Raw genomic sequence first — 12,472 nt, 5'->3', positions numbered from 1 at the left:
GTGACCTAGTTTGGCAGCAGCCAGAGAAGGGGGTCCAGGGAAAGCCCACCAGGAGAGAAGAAAGGAAAACCTAGCCAGTAGGGGAAGGACTCTGGCTGCGTGTAGCTCCGGCTTTGCGGGTGGCTGCAAAGCCACGGACAAATGGCTTTCTCATGAATGTGTACCCCAAAAGTTGTGTGCCAGAATTCATTAGCATGAATTCTAATTGGTATTTATAATAAAAACCCAGAGTTAGATATAGGTGTTAATGCTAAAGATCAGAGAAGCAGAGTACCAGTCATTAGAGAGTTCTTATTTCTACCAATGCTCAGACCAAAGGGGTGATCCTGTCCTCAGACTGCATCCTCAGACTGCACTGGTCCTCAGACTGCATTGAGCTCCTGTCTCCTATTTTATATTCCTCTCTCCAACCAGCCATATCACCCCTGTCTCCACCTCTCTAGTGCTGGGATTAAAGCTGTGTGATCACAGAACCTGGGATCACCTTTGTGTGAGCTCTGTTTTCTCTTTTAGATGGATCAGTGTAGTCCAAGATGGCCTTGACCTAATAGAGATCCCTCTGCCTCTGTCTCCTCAGTCCTGGGATTAAAGGTGTGTGCCACCACTACCTGGCCTCTAATGGCTTAGCTCTGCACTCTGATCTTCAAGAAGCTTTATTTGTTTAAACACAAATGACTATCACTACAGAAAGGGTTTATTTGGCTTACATTTACACATCCCTGTTCATCTTTGAAGGCCAGGCCCTGGTGACTGGAATTGATGCTGAGGTCATTGAGGAGTACTGCTACTGGCTTAGTCCTTATGGCTTGCTCAATCCTGTTTTCTTATAGAATCCAGAACCACCAGTTTAGAGATTTTCTGCTGACCCCAATGAGCTGGGCCCTCCCCCATCAATCACTAAGAAAATGCCCAGTAGGTTTGCCTACAGCCATTTCTTATGGAGGCATTTTCTCATTTAAGGTTCTTTCTCTTCAGTGACTAGCTTTTGTCAAGTTAACATAAAACTAGTCAGCACAGAAGGCCCGACTTGTTGCTGAAATATTCTGAAAATTCAGTTCCTAAGTATCCATTCTTCCAATGATATGCAGCACAGTCTATTTTGACCCTTTTTGGGAGGCTGGAAATTCCTGTCTTTAATTCCTTTATAGTATAACCTTAGAATACCATAAAGTACAGTAAAGTTTGGTCTGAGATTGGAGTCAAAAGTTATAACTACAATTGTTATTTCAGTATACTCTTTTAGAAAAACTTGTTTTCAGTTGAGGGTCTTAACTGTCTCAGGTTCCATTTTAAAACTGTTGGCTAATATTTTATATTTACAAAATAGGAAATATTAAGTACTTCCTGAATTACTTCATAAGTTTCAACCTTCAATTTAGTATAAAATAAAAGGAGGCCATAGTCTGCAAAACCGAGAGAAACGATTTAAGAAGCTTACTTCGGATGGTCCAGGACCTGCAAGCTATGTTCGACCTTATCCTGGGACATTGTGCACCAGGAGCAGACAGGTACTCCACACTAAAGAACATCTGCAATGTGTCACTTTTTAAGTTATGCTTCTAATAACTTTTAGATAGCATAAAAAAGAAATCCTAAGCTGTTTGTCTGATGTTGAAAAAAGAAAAAATCCTTATTATTTAATATTCATTTAATTATAAAATAAGTATAATATTAAATAATTTTTATAAAGGGTAGTTTTTAACTGTATTAACATCATGCTTCCTTCTTTAGTCTTTTTTCTTTTATGGTTGGGGATTGGACCCAGGGCCTTGTATGTGCTAGATAATTAATTCCACCTTTGAGCTACATCATTGAGTTCCTTTCTTATTCTCGACTATTCTGTAACTACAGTACATGCAGTGACCAGGAAGAAGAGAGGTTTAAAGCCTGGTCATTTATCTAGTTTACTTTTTTAAAAATATTTATTTATTATGTATACAATATTCTGTCTGTGTCTATGCCTGCAGGCCAGAAGAGGGCACCAGACCCCATTACAGATGGTTGTGAGCCACCATGTGGTTGCTGGGAATTGAACTCAGGACCTTTGGTAGAACAGGCAATGCTCTTACCTCTGAGCCATCTCTCCAGCCCCTCTAGTTTACTTTTTTTAGTGACTGTGTGCAAATACCTGTTAACAAAACAATAATATTAGCATGATTCCTGGGCTGAAGGTGTCATCTGGTATTGGAGGGCATTTACCCAGCCTGTGTGAGGCCCTGAGTTCTTTCTTTAGAACCGCACAGAACAAAAACATGATTCCTTGAAGGAAGAAAGCTGACAATTGAGATGGGGGACAGAGGTAGTTGTTATTTCAAAAGCGACAGATGAGTGATCATGCATTGAAATGCATAGGGATCTAAAGGCTGCTGCCTGCTAGAAGACAAACGGGACAGTGGAGTTTGGAGATGAGCCTTGACGAGTGCCATTGGAACATGTATTCTGGGAATGGAGTGCTTTATGAGTGACACAGAATTGTTTTTTATGGAAGGCAAAGGAAGATTATTTTATTTGAAGTGAAGAATTTCTGTAAGAGAGTCATAGATATTGCATTTGGAAAAATAAATTCATGTTATAGAATCAGTTATTTTTGTACCAAAGCCATACACTGTTGAAATAAATAACATTATTTAATGTGGGCTTGGCCATGTTTTTATTAAGAAGGATTATATTTTTATTCCAAGTATTTCACATAGCTCAAACTAATCATATTTTCAACAGTTCTGAGAAAAGAGCCCTTGTATTTTAGGATTAAGGTCTTAGTTGAATAATGTCAGTGCAGAGGTGAGACTGAGTTTTCTTCATGTGTAAGGACATTTACTGATGTTCATTTACTGATTGTCAAACATTGCTGAATGACCATGTCTGTCACTTAATGAACATAATGCTAGACATTCTTTATTACATAGAAGGCAAATCACAAGAAGCACAATTTTAGTAGGGGGTAAAATTTGGGACAATATAGCTGATGAAATACTACTTTAGAGCCATAATAAAAGGATCACCAGTATCCCAAAATGAAAGGATCTTTGGAGGAGTAGGAGAATGATGATTTCATTTGGTCCTAAAGAAGAATTCCCATGGTGGTTAGAAACGCTGTAGTCGTGGAACAGCACTTGGGTCACAGACTGCAGTGTGTATTGGCAGGGTAGGCTGAGGGAAGTGCAGTGTTCTGTGGACTGTGGGAAGTACAAGATCTGAGAGATGAACATGAACAGAATCTCCAGGAAGGAAAGGACATTGTTTTTGAAACCTTTGATGTGTCCTTTTTGAGAGTACTGAATAGAAAGAAGACTGTTTAATGCATTCTTGTTTTAATTTTGTAATTATTTTTTAAATGCCACTGAAGCTGCTAAGCTGATGTCTCTAGTGAAAAGCATCTCTAGCAGTGCAGCCTTTCTGTTGTGTGTGACATGTGTGCATACACCATGGCATCCATTTGTTTGTCCAGAAAATACAGTGATCAGCATAATCTCACATTATTTTACTCTACACAACTAAATCCTTTAAATGGCCATGTTTTGTTTGATATATACTTTTAAAAAGTATATACCCTTATACCTCTGTTTATTTTCCATGGAAGTAAAACCTTTTCAAAAAAGCTCTCACTTAATATAAAGATTGTCAATTTTGCCATAGTCCTTTCAGAATTAAAGCCTACATTTTATTATTTATTACATATTTACACCTGATGCACACCATAGGAATAAATGGGGTTGATTCATTTCCATCCACTTTAGCGTCATCTCATAGACATTTTTCTGCATTGTAGCTTGTACAGTTAGCACATGTGTACAAGTTACAGGTCATATGCAGATAGTCAAGAGTTGCAGGGAATGAAGGCTGGAAATGTTACTAAATGAACTAAAGGAATGAACTCAGGATTGTTCTGTATAGTGGACACTCTCATAGTGTCTGATGTTGCTGCAGCAATGCCTTGTGTTATTTATCATTTTTAAAATCAGTACTATTTGCTCTACTAAGAAAGATAAATAGCTGACCAAGTTAAGAGTAAATCCTTAGCCTGGTGGTGTGGTGCATGCCTTTGATCCCAGCACTCAGGAGGCAGAGGCAGGTGGATCTCTGTGAGTTCAAGGTCAACTGGGTCTACAGCGCGAGTTCTAGGACAGCTAGTACTGTCACTCAGAAAAACCCTGTCTTGAAATACCAAAAACCAAACCAAAACAAACCAAAACAAAAAACAACAAAAAAGTAAGTCCTTGGATCTTATGGTGGCTTTAACAGTGTCTATGACTTTAGATGTGCTAAAGTTTGAATGCACTCCTTCAATAAGACATTTTTTTGGTTAGTATTATGTACTTCATTAAATCTATATTTAATGATTGCCTTTAGTAAATTATAATATTTTGTTCTTATTCTTTCTTCTTGTCTCTGAATAACATAAAATGTCTTCCTCACAAACATTTTATGTTTAAAGAAAATTTCTAGAGCACCTGCAGTTTTCAGGAGCATTGATATTCCTTCAATTCCCTCTCCTGGAAAGTCACACGGCTATCATCTCAATGACGATGACAGTATCAGGAAGCGCACACCACCTGCTGGTGATGACACAATAGGCCCAGCGTACTACAAGCCTCAGTTTGTAAGTAGCAAATGTCTGATGAGGACACTTGGACGACTGCTTACTGTTGTACGTTTCATTCATGCGACAGCAACTGTTAAGTAACAGTCAGAACACTGATTTTCAGTGGCCGTGTACTGCAGAATTTCTCTTCCTACATGTGTGCTTGCCTCTAGCTAGCAGAAGAGAACAGAGAAAATGGATGAAAGCTCTTTAGGCCAGGCTTGGAAGCTAGAGCTCAATGATGGCTGATCTTAGCCACCTGGAAATCTGAGGTGTGTAGTCTGACTCCACACTCAGTAAAAAGGAACAGTGGCAGCTTCTAGAAGTTTCAGCCCTGTGTACAGATGAAGTGCAGACTTTCTCCCTGCTTTTAAAGCCGGTCTTGCACACTTTATTTCTAAAAGTTTGATTTGAGAATGTGTCAGTCGTTCTCATTGCAAATTAGTGTAAAAAAGAAAAAGAAGCTTCTGTGATTGAAATACCAAATATGGTTTATCAGGTCCATCTCTTGGAGATCTTAACTGTCAGCATAGTAAGTTGTCAAAATTTCATTCAGCCAGTTGAAGTACATGATTTGTTCATAAAACATATAATGAATATAAATAGTAAGTATGATTTTACTCAGTGACAAGGCAGAAGTATATAGTACTCTGATATTACTGTATTTTTATACATTTATTGGCCCTGGGAGAAGGAATCACAGTGAGGAAAATGATAGAAATCAAGGCTAGACTGAGGAAAGTTGAAAGGGATGACTTTAGGCAGAGATCAGCCTTCTCATGATTTTACTGCCCACACTCTCATGCACTATTCATTTGTTAGGATCAAGTACTCCAGAAACTCTCTCGTTTGTGAACAGCCACATACTGGGGAGTTTGAGGGTATTAGATGCTTTGAATTGTTAAAAACTTTAAAATATTTCATTGTAATTTCTTAACATGTCGAACACATACTGCAGCAATAAGGACAGATATTAATGCAGCCATCATCCAGATATAACAGATGCTACAGTTTTGGCAGGAGTTCTCAGTGGGTTACAGAAAGAGAAATAACATGTCTGCCCAGTTATCACATATGGATAATGTCAAGTAATGGTCTTATCTTCTAATTTTGTTTCTTATAAACTTACTATTTTTCCCTTTTGAATTTATAGGTATTTTTGGAGAGGTACTTTAAGTCTATATAGTTACCCTATTTTTTGTCAAACTGTCCCTGGAAATTCTTCATCTATTAGTTTTATCATCTACTAATGATATTTGAATGTTTTAGTGTGATACTTATCAAATGTTGGCTTCCTGACTGCATCTTCTCTATAATGTCTGTTTTTGGCACTTTTAAAATATTTTAAAAGAGAATTTTAGGTTCATTCTCACTTATGTATTTATATTAGATTCATGCATTTCTGTTTTCCTTAAAATATTATAATTTACTACTTTCATTGTTTATTTTTGAACCTTAACTTATCTCATATTTCATTCTGGGAAGTCCCTATACTCTGCTACTGTGTCCTTTTGAAATGTCACATCACTTTGTACATTTGGCAGGTCATACCACTTCTTCCCTCCCCAGTTTCCCATTAGCCATTTCTTTTAAGAGACCCTGTTTTCTTCAGGTAGAGATTTGATCGTATCATTGCTTTGAAGGCACTTGAGGACAGAGTTAGAAATGAATAGTTAAGGCTTACTACCACTAGCTTTGAGTCTGACCTTATAAATATACTTCTGTTTACAGTCTGAAAACATAGCCTTTCTAACTTGTCCCTTTTTCACAGCAAGACCTGACTCTCCTTACCCCAATATATTACTTATTATAATGCTGTGATGTAATGAAAATATTAATGGTTTTAAAATTGATAACTGAGCATAACAAAGAAAAACAATCTTGAGAATATTTAAGCTTTTATCTGTAGGTCTTGAACTACTATACTAGCAAGAGGTAGAATAAGGAGCTGTAGGTTCGTTCTGGACTTGAGGGTTGATGGTATAGACCCATGTAAGACTGTTTTGCATTGCTACTGGTGGAATATCTGTTGGTTTCTGAAGACAAATTTGTTTCCAGTTTCTTTATTCAAGTTTGTTTGTTACAAATGTGGTAACCTGTAGCACTTCTCCACATTATGCTTTTGAATAGCCAGTGGGTCATTGAGAAAACAGGCAAAAAAAAGTTCTTAGAGTCAAATGAATGGAAATGTTTGGGATATGCCTAAGACCTCCCCCCCCCCGAAAGAAGAAAGCTTATGGCTATGACTGTTTATATTAAAAATTCTGGGTGCCAGTGAAATGGTTAGGTAGTTAGAGGTGCTTCACACTAAGCATGGAAAGCTGAATTAACTCCATAGATCCTATGTGGCAGAAGGAAAGAACCAGTTTCTGAATGCTTTTCTCTTATCTCCACATGCACCATGGCATACATATAAATATAAATAAGTGACAATAAAATAAAAGATAAAAGATATTAAATAAATAGCCCAATATAACCAAAAGAAGGAGAAAGAAAAGATTCAGATTAAATAAACTGGAGACAAGGGAGCTATAGGGATGACTCAGAGGTTAAGAGAGGTTGTGTTGCCTTTCTAGAGTTTCCTAAAGCAACTGCCATCATTAGGTAGCTCAGGGTCATCTGTAACTGTAGCTCCAGGGAATCTAACTCCCGTTTATAGCATCAGTGAGCAACTGCACATATGTGCCCCTGCGCGCACGAGCGTGCACACACACACACAAATGCATGCATACACATGCATAAAAATAATAACTAAATAAGATTAGAGATAGAAAAGAGAATGTAATCACAGTTTCTCATGAAATCAGGACAATCATTAGAAGGTACTCTGAAAATTGCCTCTGGGGGCCATATTGTTGTGAGTGAACTGCATTGCCACCTGAGGCCAAGTTGATGTCTGTGGTTCAGGCTACTTCTGAAGGCCTTGTCTGGGTCAGTGTTCCTACTGCAGCCAGGTTCTGTGCTATTGCCAGAAATCATGTGGAAGCCCATGACTTGTGCTCCTGTAATTTGTTTGCTGTAAAGAGCAAGGAAGCCACTTTTGCAGTGATATCAATGATTGCAGTCACACAGTTGAGAGGGATAGACATGGAAGGCTTCTGTGACAAACCCTACCTTCCAACCTCCCCCGCGAAAGTGTAACAGCCAAAATAAGAAGCCATTGAAGAGAACTCTTAGGGAGTGTGATAAGGATTCTGACGTTAACTCTGCACAGTTGATGGCTTCTTGGGGAGGTGGAGGAATGACAGGCCACTGAGAGTTTGACCATAACACAAATTGGCCTTTTTTTTTTTAGTTGGAAGGGGTGTCACAAGGCAAGCTGGGAGGAAATGGAAGGAATGGGAAATCAGTATGATCAGGGTGCATGATGTAAAATTCCCAAAGAATCAATTAAAGGAAACCACAGAAGAAATAAATGCCTATACCTATGTGATCTAGCAAAATTAGATCAAGAAGATATAAACAAACTAAAAGACCTATGAAAGTATGGTGGTTTGAATAGGTATGGCCCCCATTGACTTATATTTGAATACTTGCCCAATAAGGACTGGCACTCTTAGGAGGAGTGACCTGTTGGAGTATGGCCTTGTTGAAGGAGGTATGTCACTGTGGGGGTAGGCTTTGAGGTCTAATATGCTCAAGCATTTCCCAGTGTGTTCACTTCCTTTTGCCTGTGGATCAAGATGGAGAACTCACCAGCACCATGCCTGCCTGCATGCTGCCTTACTTCCTGCCATGGTGATAATAGACTAAACTGTTGTCCTTTGTTCTTAATTATTGCTCTTTTTGAGCTATGGCTGTCCTAGTCAGCAACTGTAGTTCTGCTGCTTCCAGCAATGGTTAGGCTGCAAGAGCCATAGCTTGAGGAAATTCTATTCCCTCAGGCACACACTCTTTCACTGCTACAGAGGGAACCTATTTAAATTTCTGTCTCTCTAAAGAACTCAGTATTCAAAGGTTGAGGTAGAATCGTGCTCTCCAGAAAGGCTGAATAGCAAGCAGCTTACCTAGCTCACATCCTTGTTTCTCTCAAGAAGTTCTCATGCTTCTCATGGCCGCTTCTTAAAAACCCTTTTCCACCTGCCTCCTCCCTACAACTTCCTGTCAGCTAGTTGCTGACTTCAGCCTTCTAACTACAGGTAAATTTTATTTAATCAAACACATCTTTGCATCATTAAACAAATGTTCCGGAGCATAAACAAAAGTAATATACCTTAAAATAATATTCTACAACACTAAACCTCTGAAACTTGTTAGGCAGCCCCAGTTAAATGGGTTCCTTTATAAGAGTTGCTGTGGTCATGGTCACAGCAATAGAAACCCTAACTAATGACAGACAGTAAATAAGGTTTAAGACACCATCATCATCAACAACAAAAAATACACTTCTCCAACCCCTCAACCAAGAAAAGTCAGGGTTCAGATATGTTCCCTGCTGAATCTTGCTAACCCTTCATAGAAGACAGAATATTTCTCCAAGTGCTCTCTAAAATAAAAAAATGAAAGAACATGACCAAGTAAAGGATATCTATGACAAAATGCCTGTATATAACATGGTGCTAAATGGGGACAGATTGAGAGACTTTCCTTTCAAATATGTGATGAGACAAGTATTTCTAGTCTCTCCACTCTTAATCAATACAGTGTTCAGTGTCTTACTTAAAACAAGCAGGAAAGAAATAAAAGGGTTACAAATAAGAACACAAGGTGTCCACATGTAAAATAACCAAGTCAGGCCATCTCTATCGCCTTTCACAAAAACCAGCTCCAAGTAGATCAAAGACCTAAATGTGAAACCCTAAAACATCAAAAACTGATAGAGGAAAACAGGCAGTGCCTTATGGGATATAGATGTTTCGTAAGAGAGAACTTTCTGAATAAGAAAGACACTATTTGCCTAAGAACTAAAGCCAGCAATTGACAGGTGGGTTTTAGAAAACTGAAATCAACTGGGTGATGATATTTTACAGATTTGGGAGAGACTCTTTGCCAGCTACACATGTGATATAGGATTAATATCCAAAATATATAAATACCATAAAACACAAAGAGCCAAAGCAAATGACCTGTTAGTTAGGTTGGCCTGGGACGCAAACAGAGAGTTCTCAAAAGGAGAAAAAAAATGGCTAAGAGATATCTTGAAAAATTATCTTTAGTAATTAGGGAAATGTATGTTAAAACAACCCTGAGTTTTTAATCTTACTTGAGTCAGAATGGCAAACATCAATTGAACAACAGATAACAGATGTTGGAGGGATTGTGGAGAAAAGATAATCCCCTTTTTCTGTTGATGTTACCTGTAAACCTATCCAGATACTCTAGAAATCACTGTGGAGAATCCTCACAAAGCTAAAATTATATGACCCAGCTATGCATATGCTCAAAGGATTTGAAATCTTTCACATATGCTTGGCCAGCCATACTTATTTTATATTTTATTTCTTCAGAATTTCTTACAATATATTTTTAAAATTTTAGTTAAAAGGTAATTATAGCATTTTCCCTCTCCCTCCTTCTACCTGTGTTTCACTCAAATTCACAGATTCCTCTTCTTTAACCACTTAACATATACACATACTGAATAAACATATAAATATAACCTGCTGCATCCACTCTGTGGTTCCTGCATGTATATGCTTCTAGGATAATCAGATGGGGCTTTTCCCTGGGGAAGACTAATCTCCCTCTCTCAGTAGTTGTTAATTGCCTGTGCCTCTTCATCTAGGGTTGGGGCCCTGTGAAATTTCCCTCATCTATGTTGGGATGTCAAGTGGTGTTGGAATTGTCCAGTTCTTGTCTAGGAAGCCATGCTGCTGAGGTTTTATGGATACTGCTTCCCTATCATAGCTAAAAGGCACAATCTCACAGCAGATTCCCTTGTTTTCTGGCTTCTGCCATCTTCCATATCTCTTCAGTGATGTTCATTGATCCTTGGGTGGGAGATTTTTGTGGTAAACTATTTCTTTGTTTTATAATAATTTGTTATATATTAGCAAGATATATGTATTACTTATTAGTAATACTTTTAAGATTTCCTAGATTCATAATATTTTTTCACACGAATAATTAATATACTGACTTATAAGCTTTACTTCTGGTCAAATTATTAATAGAAAACAAGAAAATTATTATAATAGATCATGAATAGACACATTTTAGTACATGACCTATTTTAGTAATCATTGAGTCATTCCCACTAATAATTTACTGGTCTACAAGTATAAATATAATTTAATTAAGCAAGCCATATAAAAACTTAAAGGCATCTTCCTCTGTATTTAGGAAGATTCAGTAAAGCTCAGTTGCAAGTTTATTGTGATAGTCTGTGAAATTTGCATCCTGCGTTTGAGAGTGGGTGAAAGCTTGGTAGCAGAAGGTACCATTTCTTCCTGCTTCTGCAGAAAGCAGATTCTGACAGCGCTGTGTAAATAATACTGCAGCAATGCTCAATCAAATCATATCGAAGTTTCTGTTTTTTCTTTGCAGCTCTTTTTTATTCTTTTTTGGGGATAGTACTGTATTTAGCGTCACTGTCCAGGTAGGAACACAATGAAGCATTAGCAAAATAATATAATAGATGGGTAATTATTGTGCATTTTTCTAATGAATGAGTCATATCTCCTGAAGGCATATGGTAAAGCTTAGATAGAGAATTGCTTTATAACTGACAAATGATATATTTCAGCTAAGTTCATCTGCAGAGAAATTCTGTATGTAATTTACTTAGTAAAACATTTTGAAAGATAAAGCACAGCCTTTCTCATTTCTAAATAACAGCTAGAGATGTATTTCTAGATCTTCTTTTCCACAAGGAGGTTGGAAGTGAAATCACACTGCTGACCTCTGAGCCGCCACAGAGCATCCCATCCGTCTTCAGCTGATGCACCTCAACACTTGTCATTCTCCACAAGTCTATTTCCACAGTTAATGATGGAAAGATGAGGGGTGAAAGTCCCCTCTTCATCCATCTAATTGTCAGTCAGAGTGGCAGTCAGTAATTCCTTTTCAAATTTCATTAAAGCATTCACTTAAAGTGTCACAGCTCTGTGCTGAGTTTGCTTCAATTAAGGCATATTTTATTGGTTGGTAACTTTCCACAGGGACAGTGACCTTGAAATTGGCATTGGCAACAATTCTTAACATGAAAGCACATGTGATTGAGGATTAAATGTGCATCAATTTATCCTTTGTGTTTTGCTTTTGAAGCCTTTCAAGTTAAATTTGAGACTGAACGTTTACCGAGTGCTATAGAGGCTAATGAGCTACTTGTAGCTGTTTGTTCACGTGGTTTAAGTGTGCCTCTTACTGTTCATACGGGAAAATTATTTTGCTAGTGCCTTAAATTTTGTGTATGTGAATGTATGTATGCATATATAAAGGATTTCATTTTGAATTGTTCAGAGGTTGAACTGTAAAATCTCAATATTGAAGAATGCTTCTTGGACACATTTCTACTCAAGTTCCTAAATTATGTTGATACAGTCCTTCGTTAGATGTGGAGCTCAGTGATAGAACACTTCATTAGCACATTTAAAGACTTAGGCTTAATTCCTAATATAGTAGGGTGGTGGTTGACAGAATTTTTTTTCCTTACTGTGTAGCCCTGGTTGGCCTGGTAGTTTGCTATGCAGGTCAGGCTGTCTTCAGATTCCCACAGATCGGCCTTCCTTTGCATCTCAAGTGCTGGGATGAAAGGCCTGAGCTACTTCACCTCATTTATGATCTTTGTAAGGTTAAAAATGTGATATAAAAGTTTTAATTTTTTATAATCTGTAGGCTAGAGTGAATGTATAAGATACACTGCTGTGTGCAGTACAAATATCTAAGATACTCAACATGGTCATATTTGTGGATTAGTACTAGGACATGTCTGTATGATTATGAAGTTCT

General features: G+C 37.7%; 1 protein-coding gene across 1 annotated transcript in view; it reads left to right on the top strand.

Annotated features, from left to right (window-relative positions):
* Positions 1-12,472, top strand: part of Stpg2 (sperm tail PG-rich repeat containing 2) — a 1,012,587-nt gene that overhangs the window by 3,665 nt on the left and 996,450 nt on the right. The window contains exons 3-4 of the mRNA XM_050121746.1: positions 1,380-1,508; positions 4,436-4,600. Coding sequence (XP_049977703.1) covers positions 1,380-1,508; positions 4,436-4,600 — 294 coding nt within the window. The remainder of the gene's footprint in view (positions 1-1,379; positions 1,509-4,435; positions 4,601-12,472) is intronic.

The sequence above is a fragment of the Alexandromys fortis genome, unplaced genomic scaffold, assembly GCF_014885135.2.
Source record: "Alexandromys fortis isolate MF-2015 unplaced genomic scaffold, M_Fortis_MF-2015_v1.1 scaffold_196, whole genome shotgun sequence".
Taxonomy (NCBI): domain Eukaryota; kingdom Metazoa; phylum Chordata; class Mammalia; order Rodentia; family Cricetidae; genus Alexandromys; species Alexandromys fortis.
The sequence above is the reverse complement of the archived record's forward strand: the minus strand, read 5'-3'. Positions and strand labels throughout refer to the sequence as shown.